We start from the raw sequence: 17,965 nt of genomic DNA, 5'->3' as shown, positions 1-17,965 counted from the left end.
TCGAGCCGGGAAAGCAGGGGGGGAGAGGGAGAGAAGGGGGGAGGGAGGGAGGGCCGGCCGGCCCGCCCGCTCCGGCGCCTGGGGAGAACGGGGCTGCTGGGGCAAGCGTTAAACCTCGGGTCTCGATTTCTTGATGACTGTGGGCTGGGAGGTGCTTCTCTTCCCTCTTTTTTTTTTCTCCACTCCCCTGGCTCCTCTCTTCTCCTCCCTCCCCCATTCCCTCTTCCTCCCTCAGTGAGATGCCTCTGAGGCGGCTACTTCTTATGTTTTACTCCCCTCCTTTGTGGAAGGAGAGGGGAAAGTGGGAAAAGGGGAGGAAGGCAGCAAGCACGGGATTTAGGGCTTTTTGTTTTAATGCTGGTAGTTACGCCTCTTCCAAGACGACCCTTTTTAGGCACTGCCTTTCATCGTCTATAACGATGGTTAGCTGTAATACTGTTTGAGTTTCCTGACACGGTGACTTTGTCCACTTATGCCAGCAACTGTTCTTGTAGGGCAGCTGAGGATGGGAATACTCTGGAGGAAGAGCAATTTAATGTGTCCAAAGTGGTTTTTACTTCCTGATTTTGCCAGATGGCTAATACCGATGTTAGCATAATAAAGATGCGTTTCTTTAGCTGTATTGAGTATTTGATGTTGAGTGTGCAGACTTAGATTCTTATGCGGCTTTCCTTTTAACAGGAAAGAACTTGCAGCTATAGGCAGTGGTTCAGGGACTGAAAGGCAGAAATGGCATGTGAAGTTTTATTTGACCTGACTGGAAAATAACTTGATTTTAAGTTGCCTCACTTAAGAAAAGAAAAAATCACTTGCTAGAACTCTACCTTGCTATAGGAAATCTTACTGTCTTCCAACAGCTTCCTTTGGAGTCCCACTAATATGTGGATCTTTAATGGCAAAAGTAGAAGGCTAGATTTTCAAGCGGAGAGGAAAAATAGCACTAAGCCATTACAGGACTTATGAAAGAGAAACCACTCCCTTAGTTTCATGCAACTAAGAGGAATAGTCAACTTGCAGAAATGATATGTAATGGAATACAAAGAGTGCATGGCTGGATCACAACTACCTCTTGGTTAGGGGGCATAACTTCATAGCAAATGGATTGAACCACCCTTAAAATAAAAATCTTGAGTGTGAAGTAATACTAAACTTCACAGTATTGTATGGCAATATGTTCCTATAAACTCTGTAGGTTTTCACATGGCTACTGTGTTTTTGTTTAAAATACGCTTTTTGTGTGAAATGTTATCTTTTGAACTTTCAAGCACGAGTTAAATTCTTTTTTTCTGTTGCCTAAAGAAAGGCATATTTGGTGGCGTGTTTCATCTTATGAAATAAACATTTTCATATGTTTGTTGCAAGTTTTCTTTCTTGTTCTGAGAACAAATGAATGGATCTCCCATCTGCATCTGAAACATTTCACTTTTCTAGGCCTTCTAAACAAACAACTTGCATGTTTGGTGTTCTGAATGATATCAGAAAGGTGTCTTAAACTAATTGGCACACAGCCAGAGTTTTGGTTGCTTGCCTTAACATGCACAATACCAGTACATAATAATCTATACTATTAATGGTCAATCCTTAACTTCAGTATTAACATAATTTTCCTGTTATGCTGTTTGACTAGTTGGGGAAATAAAACGTTTGAAACATGGGCTACATGTTTGAAGATGGCATTGCAAGGCAAGGATAATGATTATCTTAAGAACTCATGGGAATGCTTTGCTTTTTCTGAGCTTTCAATGTCTGGCTTCCACTTTTAAGCCTGTTTGGAGGATGTAGCTCAGGAGCTTTGGATGAGCATAGCTGCTATAATTGGTTTTATCTTCAGTTTGTTGAAGTTGTCGTCCAGCTTTTGCTGCTTCAAAGTAAGATTTTTCTGGTGACCTCGTCTTGGAAGCCCATCTTCAAGGCTCTGCAGAAAGCATGTGGTAGGCTGCCTCTGGTAGGAGTAGGTTAGTTTCTTTCAAGGTCCTGCACCTTTTCTTCTGGGCTTTTAGGCCTTATGTGAAGTGTTTCTTCCGTGTGTTCCTCTACTGCTTCATTTGAAACTGGCATAATTAAGATACATGGGATGTATTTTAATTTTCCATCTTTGATAATAGTACCTGAGCTTCATAAATGTTAGCTTAGATTTGCCTGGTACTAACTTTTTGCTAATTGCAGCACAGAATCGTAAGACAGTCCCTAATCCCCAAAGGGTGGATTTAGTGGTCTAAGCAGACAACATGTTGAAGATGAGAAGGAAAACCAGTATGCTGTGGTGAAGTGACTTGCATAAAACATCACAAAGCAGAATGATGGCGATGAGGCCATAGAGTAAGTTTAAGGCTCCTGACTTGCCCACAATCTAAGCCATAGAAACATGATTTCCCTCCTATCTGAGAGGAAAATGATCTCTATTTGGGGAATATGGACACAAACATTATGGGCATTGTCTGCTGCTGTTGCTAGCCAGTAGTGTCCTGGAACTGAAAATTGAACCTTGCCTTTCTAAATTTCATTTCCTTTCGTTGTTTCCTTTTTTTATTGTCACTCCTGTCTCTAGACCTTCCTTCCAGCCTGCTCCCTTTCAGGCTCTTGGAACACTGTATAACCGAGTTGAACACAATACAGTGTGATACTACATTTTTTCTGGATGCTTTCAGTTTTGGAAAAAGATCCCTTGCGTCAGATCAGCTTGCGTGAAGTGCTAGGATCACAGTTCTTTTGTTCCTAAATGTTTGGTTCTGATTATTTTATTTTTAAAATAGTCATTGTCTTTATATCATGTTGGAGTAGAGGTGAAGAGGCAGCTTTTCAAATGTGCATATAACCTAGGCAACATAAAGTCTTAGACCCTTTCTGTTTACTTGGATTAATTGGTAGTGTTCAGGTCTCATATTAGGGCATCTCCACAGCTCATCGGTTCCATACACCTTCATCTACAGGTTTTCTGCGGTTGAACTTTCATTGATTCTCTTGGTGAATTCTTGCACTTGGATGTAAACTTGGAGAATGGGCAAAACTTGCACGTCTTTGTCATAACTTGGAGCAGTTACGTAGCATTGGATTTGTCTTCCTGAACTCCAGTGTTGCTGAAGTTGTATCAAGGCAGTTGATGTAACTCTGATTACTGAAGGAGTATGCATATATGCTTTTTCCCTAATACTACCGTAACTTTTATATGTAGCTCTTAAAATACTGGCATGTAGAATTCGTAGGGTCATTCTCAGAAATAATCAAAAGTTGGAGGAAAACTAGTATAATGTATTCTAGAATTGACTGTATTGTGAAAGTACTGATAACTCTGAATTATCCAGACACTCCTAGTAACTGTCACAAATATTTAAGGAAAGGATGTTGTCTTATACAACCAGTAGTTTGATGAAATTATGAGAAGGAGTTGTGTATTATATGCTTCAAGAGACTAAGTGTAGAGACATGCTGTTTAATGACTGACCTCAAATATGTGCTAACAAAAAATGTATGGATGAACTGTGCCACTAGGGTGGGGCTGTGGCAGAGCTGGTGCTCTGCCTGGGGTATTAAGTATTCCTGATTCTGCGTCCGTGCAAAACCACTCAGGTGTCGCTCCAGGTACTCTCCATTTTAGTGTATGTAGTGGGGTTTTTTCACTCTCTATTGCTATGATTAATGGAGAATAGATTCTGTAGTTCATTGATCTTTTGTTCATTGATGAGTAAAATGCTGAGAAAAGATTAATAGAATGCCTTTAACTTAAATGACAACTGTAATGAAATAACAAAGATTTCTCCTGTTTTGACAGATAAGCAGAGGTCTACAATGACAACAGAACAGCTCCTTTTCCACTCTGCTGTTGGTTAAATATGACTTTAAATATTTCTGATGCTTTTTTTGCTGACAGTATCTTGTGCTGTGCTGCTGCTGAAAACCCAGCAAAACCAATAATTAGTTTTGAAATAGATGAGTTCCCTGATGGAAAGCTGGTGCTGGCACAAAGGAGACTGTGAGGATAGTATCACCCCTTTAGGCCGCAGCCTGTGTTAGCACTGGCTTATGCTGATCATGAGTCTGCATTCTTTTGAATTTCATAGTTGATTTATGGAATAAGTAGTTTGGTGGGGAGGCTACTCCTTCAGTACTTCATTTGTAGTAAATGTCTTACTAATATGAAAATCTCATGCAGTTTAAATTTTTTTTTTTCTAGAAAAGTGTGGCTTTTTTTCTTTGGTACTTGTGATATGGCAGCTTCATGATTGCTTCAAAGTAATTTGGGTGGATTAACTTTTGTGATAATGTTGCCACATAACCTAATTATTTTATAGAGACCTTTTGAGTGGGGGTTAGGTAGAATTTTGTAAAGGCTTGAGAAGTGTGCACTGAGGAATATGATCCTGCTTCAGCTAGATTTCAGATGTATGAAATGTAACACTCAAAGTTAAATAGTTAATTACTTAGCAGTCATAAGCTTACTCAGTATTTAAGTAGTTAAGTAGTACTAATTAATTAACTGTAATGTGAATCCATCAGTCATTCCCTAAATGCAACTGGTGGGCCTGTTAAAACTATTTAATTTTGTGTATCCATAAAGGGGTTGACTTACAGGGTTTTTTTAAACTAACTAGTGGCATTACACATGAAATTTTGTTGTGTAAGCCTGCAGCCACTGAGTGGCTGCTGAAAAAACCCTTAGGAACCCCCTTGAAGAGGCTCTTCTGAGATGGAGGCTGTTGAGACTTGTTTTTTGTTATTTGCAAATCAGCTATGTTCTTTTGCATACCTCTCTTGCTCCCTGGTTTCAGGGTTCTTTGCAACTGTAGGGGTTTGTTGTTTGTGTTTTGTTTTGAAATGAAAAATTTCAATTCCATAACTCAAAGCATCAGCCTTCGAGGGTGAATAGTAAGCACTTGTTCAGTAGGCTCCGTGTGATATTTGCTGTACTAGGTTAAAATGTGTTCTGTTCTTGGGAAAAAATAAAATAAAATTGCTAAATGTTTGGGATTGGTAATATGGGACTGTTTATTTCAAGCTCCAGTTAGTTGTCCGTAATATCTTCTTTTCCTCTCAGATGATTTTCTGTTAGCTTTCCCAGGTCCAGCTTTGTCACTTGTTACGTGTTTACATCCTAGTGGTATTTTAATAGTTGTCGTGTTGTATTTTAAACCTAATTTCAGATTCAGAAACTGTTATCTGCTTCCTCAGAGCCTGACACGGCATCTCATAGATTAGTCAGTCTTGGAAACTGATGCTGAACACTCCCCTTCCCCGAGCCCCCCTTAATCATTTGACCTCTTGTTCTGGCTGTCATCTGTCACCCCACCTGTGTCACACTGATCATTGTCTTCACTGCAAAGCTTATCCAGGCTAGCAGAGCCATTGTATATCATCTTTAAGACAGCTACAATTGCCTAAGTACATCTGGGCTGCTACAGAGGGACCTATTTTTACCACTCGACTCTGCCAGTTTCCCTGCTGTTCCAGTTTATTATGCTTGAACTTTTTTTTGGTTTTGGGGTGTTGGAAGTCATTCAGTGGTATAAGCAGCAACTATTTTTGCTTATTTATGGCTGTCTGTCTACAACTTCTGCTGCTGGGGCATATGTTAGTGTTTGGGTCCTCACTCCATTATAGCTGTTGGCATTGATGTAATACATTTTTCTTAAGCTAGTGGCTGTTGTGGCAGTTGCTCAGTGCTGCTGAAAACTGGAAGATAGAGGATCTTAGTAGGCAAATTGAGAAGCCCTAGCAACATTGAAACCAGATTTGAAAGTTTTACTACATCTGAATTACTCTGATACTCAGTCAACTGCTTTGGAGCAGAACCACAGGCAAAAGTGGTGCAAGTATGAAGTGGATTTCAGGAAACAAGTTCCTGATTTAAAGCAATTAATTGTTTTCTATGTAGTTTTTCTGCCAAGAGAAGGAATCTTTCTCTACTGGTGGTTGTAAGATTATTTTGCTTAATGGTGGTATAGTGTCATTGGCCAATGTGATACACTTGAGAGAATAGATTTTTTTTTCTTTTATTTAAAAGAAACAAAACTATGGCTTACTGATTATAAAATGACCTACAGTCAGGAGCAACAGATTAGCAATATAAGAATCCTTCAGTTAAAATAGTCACATTTGGATTGTGTAATCCAGCCTGACTAGTTGAGTCTCTAATACTAGCCTTGAAAGAATGCAGTGTGTATGAATCTATATTCATTTATTGCTGTACCACTTGTGTCCTGGTATCTTACCTGTACTTGCCTGTCTTTCATCATTCTGGTTCTGAATACTTAAGTTCAGTGTCTTTTTCCTATCCTAAAACTGTTGTTGCTGTCGATTCATACCCATCTTGGCATTGTACCGGCCAGGCCAGGCAACAAAAAGAATTGGTTTGTTTCACATGTTCAGGTAATTCAAGATACACTAAGTGCAGTGGGAAGCTTCTGCAGAGTAATGGTGTTGGAATGGTTTGCTTGGTTTGTGACCAACTTTCTTGCATCCCTGTGGTAATTTGATGCTGATGGCCTCTTTCGCAGCAGTGGCTGTATGCTGTGTTCCCTTTGTCTACTAGCCTCCAAACTCAAAGTCAAGATACTTGGACCCTCAAATCTTGAACACCCATTCTGTGGGCAATCTCATTCCCCTCTTTGAAAAGGAGACACAGCAGTTCTCAAACCTTGGTAAAATTCACCGGGAGAATCAGGTGACTGTGCAATGTTGAACACTTAAACTTAACTTTTTCATAACAGAAGGTTAATGAATTTTAAGATTAAGTGCTCATTGTACAACATGCCTTATGGATTATATTATGTTTGAATTGTCCTTTCTGGTGGTAGCCTCTCAAGTGACTTTTTACAGATATATTTTCAGTCATGTTACCAAAGATGCTGCACTTAATCAGCTTGCATAAAAACTCAGGTTAGCTCTCAGTGTAAAGGGTCAGTGATCTTGCACTCAAGTTTCAATGCTGCTTGACTTAAAAAAGATGAGTTGGGTCTTGTAATAAAAAGTGAGAAAGCTTGTCAGATGTTTACAAAGATATCGCGTAACTTTTCATGCAAAGGTATGAAGCATGCTATGACACAGGAAGTGTCCCAGGGATTTTGGGAGAAGTGCTCACACTCGTATACTCTGCTGCATGTATGTAGACTAATGTAATTCAAAAGCAATTGAGCCAAATCTTTATTTGAATCCATATTAGAAAACTTTAGTAAAAAAGAAACTGTTTAGTGCTGGTAACTGTTGTGGGATTTTTAACCTACTGATGCTCATTTTCTCAAAACCTCTTGTTAAATGATATTTTCATTCAAGGTCAGTTGGCATAGCAGAGCTGGCCTGTAGAAGGTTAAAGCCTGATGTAACATTTTCAGATGGGTCAATAGTCTATACACTTGTAGTGGCATGTAAGTGAAATCCCGTATGCCTGTGTGTTTCTCTGTAGTTTCCTCCTGTATGTCTAAGACAGCAAATATCTCTTGGCTCTAGGGAAAAGGTGTAGAACAGCATGAAACTAATGGACATGTTTCTAGCAATCTTCATGGGAGCTCAATTTCCAGTGCAAGGAGGTAAACCTGGAAGAGACAAATATGGTGATTATGCTGGCTTTGATTGCCAGAGTTAACCTAAGTGGAAAATAACATGCTTACTGCCTTCCAAGGTAAAATACTGGAGTTGCTTGCACTAAAGTGGTGTCTCTTCAGTGTTAGAGTTCTCTAAGTATTATGGACTCAAGCATACAATGTCAGGGCATCTATATTGGACTGGTAGAGAACCAGGAATACCCAGGCCAGGCTAACAAGTATGCACTCCCAAGAAGTATAGATGGCCGAAAACTAAGGCTTGATAATGAGAATGCTAAGTCTCTCCACCGTAGATGCCTGATTATGCTAGTTGCAGATGAAATACCATGAATACCTGCAGAGTATTCACTGGCATTTGAATATGTCAGATACATTTTTGGAACAGACTTAGTTTCAGTTACAAGGTGCCAATCCCAGTTAGTCTCATTGTGGATGCTTTAAGAGTAATCTACTTAATAGGGCCTTTATACCAGCCAGCACTGTTGACCTGTTAAAATATTTCAGAATGCAGCACTTCAGGGAGCTGCTTTGACTGCTTTGGTGGGTAAATGGTAAATCTAACTGAAACGAGCAGAAGAGTTATGTGAACACCGCACAGAGCTTCTGAAAAGATGACTCAGTCCAACATGGATGCTTTCTTAGCAGTTTTGTGTTTGCAGACTGTACTGTTAGTGTACCAGAGATACAGTGGGCTAGCTACTTCTAACACTATACGTTCTGGCAGTATGTGCCTTTCAGATCCTTCTTTAACCTAAGATCATACTTTTTTTCTTTCATTTTCTTCTGACGGTAAGAGTGCTTTTGCTAATAGCCTTGCCATGCGTTGAGGACACTTTTTAAATAGTCTAACTGTTCTTTGATCCATTTTGGTGTTCTGAGGTATATCAAAGCCCAGGGCTGAAAAGTTAGTGTCACTGCTACTGAAAAGAGATGCTTGAAACAGATAATTTTTTTCAGAACAGATCCATCTGGTCTGGAATTTAATTTTGTATTTCGGACTTCAGTAGTTAATTTACAGTCATAGTAGCAATAGAACACTTCGGGTTTTTTCAGCTCAGAGTTGTCAACTTCAGTTGCTAAAGGTTGGTTACGTTGCACTTTAGTCTCGTGTGTAAGGCGGAGCAGTAGTAGGGCAGTATGTAACTCCTGAAGATTTGTGAAGTGAAAGGGAACACTTCTTGAAAGTAGGTATAATTTTTAGCTTTGGAATTTTGCGCAGAACATTCTTACAACAGTAGGAATTAAACTTTACTTCACAATATTCTTTGTGAACATAAGGGTAGAATATTCGTTGAATTTCTAACCAAAGCCACCGATAGCTTTATAGTGTTTTGAGGATTTTTGTTCATTAAATGCAGCTTTGTTTCTGTTGAATTGTAGTAGGAAGCTGAAAAGGTAATACTAGGGGAAATAAGCTTAAAAGTGACTTTCCGGGTTTTAGCATGCTTTTTCCAAAGACAGCATATTGATCTGTTTACTGTAGTGAACAGATAAAGTCTAGGCTTCGTGAGAATCAACATCACTCGACTTCATGGCGCTGCATACATCTCCTGTCTCTACCAGCTCAGTTGATTTGGTTACTTGTGGGAAACAAGGAAGTTGAGGTCTGTCACAGATGAGTTACATCACTGAGGATTAAACCATGACTTTTTTTTTTTTCTGTGAAATGGATAGACAAGAACTTAGCCTGCATGCAGTTCAGAGGATCTAGTATGGGGAACAGTCTGCTTCATTTGATTTTGAGTCCTAATTCTGGGCTCATTTAAGAAATGGTGAGGGGGGGGCAGGGTCAGCTTTGGTAAGTGCTAGTTAAGTTTGGTGTATCCGTGAGACAAGATGTGTTTTCTAAGATTTTTCTCTTTGAATAATTCAAAGCTTTTTATGTGTCAGAACTATGGTTTACCTGAAACATAGGTAGGAGGTGTGTTGCTGTGTTGTCAGTCAGCTTTTAATAAAGAAATTAAGTAGCATAAGTTTATAAAATCTACAGTTTAGTTTAGCCAGATTTTGACCCAAATAGATGAATTTCCTGAGTGTTTGCATGTAGTGACTTCACTGTTTGCAGCAAACTTTTAATAGATCCACCTTGTGTCCAGCACTTCCAAACTAATTCTTTTTTGCCACTTTTTAGTTTGCCTTTATTCTAAGAGATAGGTGCATTTTTACGTATAATGCAGGGTTTTTTTCCCACTTAATCCAGAACACTCTTAACTTGCTGCATATGTCTGTCCAAGAGGATGGGAGAAAAAAATCAATACTCCAAGGAGAAATCCTTCAGAGGAATCTTTCTATAGTGCAAAATTTATTCTCAAAAACATTTCTTTAGAATGGAAGCATATCAACATTGAATTTTCTGTTTGTATGTGAAGGTGGTGGTTCTGCATGTTTGAGAGGTTGGAATGGAAATTAACAAAATCAAATCATATTGGGAACTAAGCACGAGTTTTAAGAAATCCTAGATTGGCTTTACCACAGTGCTGCTTTCCTCAAGATGACAGAAAAAACTTAAATTTTGTTTTCAAGAGAAACTTCTTTTTAAAGTCGGAGCGTACATACTGACACTGTGTGGTGGTAATGGATATTGAAAGTTTTTTTCTGGTGTTAACACAAGGTTAGAAGTGTTACAATAAGAGTTGCAGCTCTGAGAAACCTGTAGACTAATGAAGATTAGATGAAGTGTGATGGTAAATGAAAATACCTGAGTAGGAACACTTAGAAAACACAGAATAGATTTTTCAAAAGCAACTTGTAAATTGGAAGCTTGTAATCTATTGCACGTTAATGGGAATGGGGTAAAGTGCTCGAGATGCTTGGAGAAGAGAGACACCACAGCAGCCTGAAAATGATTTTTGGAAATGTTTTCTGATATTACAGCTTCAGGCACGTGGGTGTTTTAATGATTAGGAGATGAGGGAGGGGAGTATCATGGTGATATGGAGAGGTTGACTAGGGATTGACTGTTCGGTTTGCTCAAATACAAGAATGAATATAAGACTGAGTGAAATTCAAACTGAAAGGAGAAGGTTCTTCACGTGAATGACTGTGGATCTGTGAAGCTCCTTGTCAGAGGATGTCATGGGTGTAAGAAATTTATACAGGCTCAAAGGGAAGCTGAAGTACGTGGAAGAAATCCATGGAGGCTACCAGACAGACAAATCACATCAGGCTCAGGAAAACACCTGAAAATAGCTGCGGGCTGAAGAACACTTTGGAATATCATGGTTTTTTGTCTTTATTTTTGGAGATCGGGCTAGAGGGAACTTGTGTCGTATTATGAAGGAGGAAGGATGTGAGCAAAGACTTACAGCAGAAGAGAGAGAAAAGCCAATGGGTGATCAAAGTCTTTTTACATTTTTAAATATAAAATTACAGAGAAATGTTGTAAACAGTAATGAGAATAGGAAAAACACATTTGATTTGGGTTTTTTGGTGTTTAGTTTAAATGTGGATAAATAAGTATTAGTTGGAGGAACTAAAATTTCTAATTATTCTTGTTTATCACTCTTTTTATTAGCAAAACCAAATAGGAAGCTGACATTCCTGTACTTGGCCAATGATGTCATACAGAACAGCAAAAGGAAAGGACCAGAATTTACAAAAGACTTTGCTCCAGTAATAGTGGAGGCTTTTAAGCATGTTTCAAGGTACAGTAAACTGTTATGTGCAGTGTCCTTCATCATACTGTATTTGAGGGGGATTTAGAGAAGTCCTCAATTCATCTCTTCTGACCCAGCTAGTCCTTGTGTGCTATTTCTGTACTTGAAGTCTTGTTAATTTAATTTATTCGATGTTATTTTGATCTTGGATGGTCTTAATGCTGTTGGATGAAGTTACATAGTAAATTCATCTGCATTGAGTCCCTTTTGCCTTAGAAAGCTGTTAGCTGTGCCTTAAATTAAGACTTGCTTTCAGTCTGCGTTTATATGCTGCAAGAGTTTGTATGTTTCACTACTAGTGTTGCGTGATTTGTTTTTTTCCCAACAGCCATTCATCTTGTTGCATGAGGATGCTAGAGTCTTGATACAGAATTATTTTCACATGGTACACAGCTGTTGAAGCAACACAAACCTATTTGCAGTGTTTGCATAATAGGGTTACAGACCTATAGATTTATAGATTGAGCAAGCAAACAGAAAGAGGGAATTGGGTGTTGGCTTTTTTTATGTGCTTGCTAAGACGTCTTGAACTGGTCTTTGCTTTCTTTTCTTTAAAACGTGATTTTGTTATTTTCTGAGATTATTGGACTTCTGATACTTTGATATTGATAAAGTATGCCAAGGTCCTTCTGTGAAAGGTAATCATACAGCAGTGCTGTACTTTTACCTACTGCTGACTTTTGCTTTTTTTTCTTGTAACAGTGAGTCTGACGAGAGTTGTAAGAAACACCTTGGCCGAGTGCTCTCTATCTGGGAAGAAAGGTCTGTTTATGAAAATGATGTATTAGAACAACTTAGGCAAGCTTTGTGTAAGTATTTTCTGTGTGTATTAAGATTCAGTCTCTTGTTTGAAATATTATTTCTCTGACTCCTCTGTTTTCATTTAGATGGAGACAGAAAGGTGAGGAAGCGCACATATGAACAGATAAAAGTTGATGAAAATAACTGTTCACCTCGAAGTTCTCCCACTGACCCTCCACAGGTAAAAGCATGTTTATAAAATTCTGTATTTGCATACGGCTTGATACAGAATTTTTCAGTTACTCTTGTTTTTGATTGGTCTCTGTTTTTCTTTTTAATGAGGTACTACTTCTGAGCAAGGGTGACTACACCTGAAACTTCACAGTATTTTAGGTTACAAGTTGAGCTAAGAGGTTGAGCATGCTGTAACCTTAGTCAGTTTGACACTAAACCAGAATGTATGAACTATATATCCAGCTTTGTCCACATCAGGATTTCAGCATTAGTTTCTATGGTGTTTTAGGTTCTCATTTGGTTTCCAGGGTGGTAACCAGTAACACATGTATTAGAATAAGATTATTACCGGTTTGTCAATAAAGTATTTCTCAATGTTACAATCATGATGGTTGGGAAAAGTTCCTGTCTACCTTGCACTGTTATGGCTTTTATAATTCTTGTGAGTTTTGTGTTATGGTACTACCCCATCTCAAAAGGCTTTTTGTTATGGAAAGGCATGACTGTCCTCAAATAATCACAATTTAGTATGTTTCTCTGTAACAGACATCTGGGCTTCTATGAACATCAGCCCTACTTCCAAAAGAAGTGCACTGATCTAGTCTGATGCGATAGTGAAGCAAAACTACAAGAAAAATAATTTCAAAAATGTATAGTAAAATGAAAGGTACTGTAAAATAATCACTACTGTCAAAAATAAAAGATTTGTAAGTAGTCCTATACCAAAAATTTAAATGAAAAATCTATTTTAGGAAGGTGACCTTTAAAACTAGGAACACTGCAGTATTGTTCTGAGAATTAATGGCTTAGTTGTGGTTTGTTTTCAGTCTGAGAGGGGGTAGAATGTTGCTATAATGCTGATATCATAAATGCTTTTAAAATTACCATTGAACTGATTCTATAAGCTTATTGTGAAATACTGTTTTGTACTAGGATCTGTTTATTTAAACTAGTTCTCAATCTTGCATGCTTTTTTCAGACCACAGATCTCATTAGAGCATTACAAGAACTAGAAAATGCTGCCTCTGGGGATGCAGCAGTTCATCAGAGAATAGCTTCTTTGCCTATAGAGGTCCAAGATGTGTCCCTGTTAGACAGAATAACAGGTGAGGGTTGGGGATCGAGTAACTGAAATGGTGTTCTAAGAACTTAACAGTATATAATGAAATCATGCTTTACTTGGGTTTTTTTTTCTGCTTGCTTTTTAGATAAGGAATCTGGAGAGCAACTTTCCAAAATGGTAGATGATGCATGTATGTTGCTGGCGGATTACAATGGCAGGTTGGCAGCTGAAATAGATGATAGAAAACAGCTAACTCGAATGTTGTCGGACTTTCTCCGATGTCAAAAAGAATTCCTTGCAGAGAAAGAACATAAGCTGGAAGTGCGTAATGTTTTGTTTTAGTCCATTCTTCCCTATAGCTTGTTCTTGCAAATGTTTTTAATTTGCCTAAACAAACTTTCTCTCCAAAGGTAGATATTTAATCATCACTTTTAGGTCTTTGCTTCCAGCACATTTTTAACAAGGTGGTTTTTTTTGGTTCTGGTGTTCTAAATCTATTAAACCAGCTCAACATTAGGTAGTGTTACAACTGTAGTCACTTCAGCGTTTGTCTTTCTGTCTTTTAGACTATTCAGTCTTCATTATATGTACAGACTTAGTTTTAGTAGTGGAGAAAGTCTTATCCTGAATGGTACAAATTTAATTCTTCATAGAGTAAATTTTTTCTTGTTCATTCATTGTTGTAAGTCTTAGTTATGTATTACATTGTTTAATAATATCCTTTTTGTGACTAGAATGATCTTTCTCGTAGTTGGTATGTTTGTGAAGTCACTTAAAGGCTAAGAATTTAATTACTGGTTTCAGCACAACTTTTTAATCTGACTCAAGCATCCATTATACCCGGTAAAATGTAGTTTTAGGTTCTACAGCCTCTAACACAGCTGGTTAGCAACATTTGTAGCACTAGCACCATTAGGACAGGACAAATCATTAATAAAAGAAGGATGCAGAGTGAACAGCTCGTTATGAGCAAATGATCCCCTAAGTTACTCCATTCTTCACTATTACCAGTCATCTATGTTTTCCTTTCCTACCACATAATACTGTCAGGCCTCCTGTTGAACGTCCCACATATCCTAAATAGGTCCATAATTTCATGTCCGTTGCTTCCCAAATCCCTTGTCTCGGCTTTGAGACATAGTTTCCAGCGCTAGCTTGCGTATGACAGCAATAGAACTGAAGCTGCATCCTTTTGCAAGGGGAAGATAGCTGAACAGTTGCAGTGCTCTGTAACTGCAGCATATGCATGTAGTCCTTACAAGGTGCGCAAATTAATTGCTCTTCAGGTTTCATATCATACAGGGCTGTCAAGAACGTTTTCTTCGCTCTCTGGTTTCTTTACCCTTTTATAACTTCACAACTTGAGTTCAGATTTTGTAGTGTCTTTGTTCAGGAAAACGCTGTTCACCATGTATCTGAAGTGATCATTCAGATCAGTTGTCATTCCTAGACTATTCCTTTCCTGACTTCCTTCCTTTGCTCTATGCTTCACAGAAAAGCAATTGATGAAGTTTCTTCTTATCAACTTCACTGTGTTTATCCTGTGGGAAGAATATCAGCCAACTTCATGTAAGATAGGTGATATGCACGGTAGTGCTGATTGCAGTAGCAACTGATCCAACTGCCAATGGAACCTGGAAGATTAAAAAACAGGAAGCCTTAAGCTTTCAATCACCTGCCTTACCTTCCCTCTGTGTGTGTGTGTGATGTGATTGAAGGACAAGTTCCCACAGTACCAGTGTAGGATTGATTGTCTTGAGACACTCACTTTTTGTAGATAATTACCAGCAATTAGACCCTGTTTAGGTATAGTAGACCACGGGGATAGTGAGTTGCTCAAAAGGCAGTGACTTAGTCCTTCAGACAGATTTACACTTCTGTAAAAACAAAAGAACACAATTAGTCAGAAATTACAAATGGACTGCAGCTGTGAACAGATTCCACTCTTGTTGGTTGTTTTCAACAAATACAAAACAGTTTAATTTCTCATTATTACTAGATCAAAGAGTTCATAGCTGTAAGAGAAAGCAATTGCTTATTTCTAGGCTGTCATAGTCCTTAAAACTGTGTTTCTTGGCTTAAACTGTTAAAGAATCTCATTCTTATACAGCATGCTTCCAGTTTCAGACTGGTTTCAGAGGTCTGTCTTCAGAAAGCAGGAGCCAGCCTTCAGTATCTGTAGCAGTTTGTTTTAAGCAGATGAAGTCCTAGGATGTTGGGGTACACTGTAAGAATGTTTTTAGGCTGATCAGTGTGGTACAAATGCAGGTTACTAATAAAGAACCATGAGCCAAGGTGGTGTCAACCCAAGGTACTAATAAAGAGCTATAAGCCAAGAGACTGTAAAGAACAAGAACCTTAAAATCAAGCTTCTAAACTTGTGTTAAGATGAGTGACTTTATGCTCACTACCAGTAGTGCCTTTTGGTTTGGGAGGTGCAGGCTGATAAACATTCTGAAGTTTTGAAACGTAAGATCAGGATGTCTTCATGATACTGTCTATAGGGCCAGCTGACTTAGTTTCTCTGGGTTTTTTTTAATTTATTTTTAAGAAATGGCTATCTTCTGATGTAGATACCAAATACCTGTAGCCAGATGCATTTGTTTTCTGAAGCAAGGACTCTGTTTTTACAGTCTTGGGAAATACCATACCTCAGATTAAGCCTTGCTTCTTGGCTTCTCATTTGAAATAGCCCTCGGAAAGGGCCTGTCACGTAATTCTTTGAGAATGTATTTCCTGAACTGTCTGTTCCTAGGTTTTACTCCTCAAGTTTTAATTTCTGGTGAAATTAATTTGTTCTAGACAAGCTTGTTTCCTTTGTTAGACTTCTGGCTACTGACATTTTTTTTAGTATAACATGGTCTCTGGATTGTAACATATCAAGTCTTCATTTCTTTCTGAATTAGTATCACCCATCTGTGAGTATATTGCTGAGATCCTACCTTATTGCTTATACCTGTCTAACACCCAGGTATGTTAAGAAACAAGTGGTTGTATTCCTAGTGAAATCTAGAAACGTTACCTGCTGTTGACCTGGTTTAACAGTATTAGAATTTGAATTCCCAGCGAATTCATGCTAACTTTAAACTTTAGATGGGAGCTTTAGACCTAAATTTGCAGATCTTTTATCTTCTGAAGAAAATTTACAGGTAAGTAACTCTGAATAACAAATCTTTCCATGAGTACTTTTTTAAAAATAAGAGTTTCTATTGTAGTTATTTCTAAACAGAAGTGCATGATTCCCATCAAAATCAAGGTAATGTATGCATTAAATCTTGACATGAAATTTTGACAACAGATAAATAATACGAGCTGTCGTGTCTGCATCAAAAGCTAACTGTACTGCTTAGTAGGTGACTTTCATAAGTCTGCTCTGGGTAAGTAGTGTCATCTTTAACTCTTAAATTGTTTTCTTTAACATCTGTCTAGCTTCTGTTGCAGGTGGTGGACATGGACCTATCTTCTAACGATGTCACCATCCATTAGTACACACATCCTGCTAAAAATAAATTTAAGAATCAAAATCTTGTATTGTCTGTTGTTTTTGAAAACTGAAGAGGAGGAATTCTGTAACTACTCATACCAAACCTCTGCTATTTTCATCTATATTCTCACAAACGTTACTGAGTTTATGCCTAAGATGGATAAGTATTTATCCAGTGTCATTCCTTTTTCTTGAAGATTAAAACTTTCACATGGTTGTTCCTAAAACTCACAAGTCCTTTCAGTTAAATCATTTGAAATTCCAAATGCAGAAGCTCGGGTGTCTCTTGCATTGAAGCTGCCATTACCAAAAGGAAAGAGCTGTGAAAACAAGACTTTTTCAGACTTTCGCTTTTTGACTTACACTCTAGTTCTTGGGTTTCCATGAAAATCAGAAGTGAGAAGTGATGGATGTAGAACTTGTCCTTCACAAGCACAATAAAGAACTTTCACTTTATTAACGTACACCTATCTTATATTTTATGTAGGTAACAGATGTATTTTATAATTGCTCTTATGCCCCTTTAGAGCCCCCCTTCAATTTAGGATTGTCCTAAAGAGCATTTTCCCTTCACTTTTATACTACTTTAAAATTGACAAATATTTAAGGTTCAGTGTATTGTAGCTGTATGTGGAACCTTGTATAGGATTTATAGGTAGATGTGATTCTGTCTGTTAGAGAAAATGGAATTTTTTGCAGAAAGATTTTTGTAGGAACCCTTTTTTCTCAGAACTTTAAGGACTGATATAACTTCCTGTTTTCTAGTACTTTGGCTGACTCTTCCCTCTCTGCATTCTCATTGTGTCCCCCTCTTGCCTCCCTGCCCGTTCCCTAGTTTTTGAACAGAAATGTTGGTTGATCTGTTGATCTTACTGAAGGCTGATAAAAAGAGCTTTTTATGTTATGCAGGAACAGAGAATTAGGTATACATAAATTAATATCTAGGTGTGCTCAACTCCTTGTGATAAAGACTGTCCTGTAGACATTCTAGAACTAAACGTGGCCTTAAATACAGGCATGACATGAACAAGAGAAGTACTTGATTTACTTTTTTTCATATTGCTTTGCTTTTGCCTTCTCCACAACCTCATTGATTACAGAGTAAATAGGCTCTAAATTAAGTAAATAGACTTAATAAATTTGAAATAAAGGCTTTGATAGTTCAAAATCTTACATGACTTATTAACAAGTGTGGGCAGAGTAAATAGACTCTAAATTAAGTAAATAGACTTAATAGATGTCAAATAAAGGC

At 38.0% G+C, this 17,965-nt stretch overlaps 1 protein-coding gene across 1 annotated transcript in view; it reads left to right on the top strand.

Moving 5' to 3' along the window:
* The window catches only part of RPRD1A (regulation of nuclear pre-mRNA domain containing 1A), an 86,351-nt gene extending 69,599 nt beyond the window's left edge, over positions 1–16,752 (top strand). The window contains exons 3-8 of the mRNA XM_009330481.1: positions 11,050–11,179; positions 11,894–12,000; positions 12,079–12,173; positions 13,146–13,272; positions 13,375–13,550; positions 16,671–16,752. Of these exons, the coding sequence (XP_009328756.1) occupies positions 11,050–11,179; positions 11,894–12,000; positions 12,079–12,173; positions 13,146–13,272; positions 13,375–13,550; positions 16,671–16,715 (680 nt within the window). The 3' untranslated portion in view covers positions 16,716–16,752. The remainder of the gene's footprint in view (positions 1–11,049; positions 11,180–11,893; positions 12,001–12,078; positions 12,174–13,145; positions 13,273–13,374; positions 13,551–16,670) is intronic.
* Positions 16,753–17,965: the final 1,213 nt, after the last annotated feature.

The sequence above is a fragment of the Pygoscelis adeliae genome, unplaced genomic scaffold, assembly GCF_000699105.1.
Source record: "Pygoscelis adeliae isolate BGI_AS28 unplaced genomic scaffold, ASM69910v1 Scaffold78, whole genome shotgun sequence".
Taxonomy (NCBI): Eukaryota; Metazoa; Chordata; class Aves; order Sphenisciformes; family Spheniscidae; genus Pygoscelis; species Pygoscelis adeliae.
Note: the sequence above shows the minus strand (reverse complement) of the source record. Positions and strands in the feature narration are given on the sequence as shown.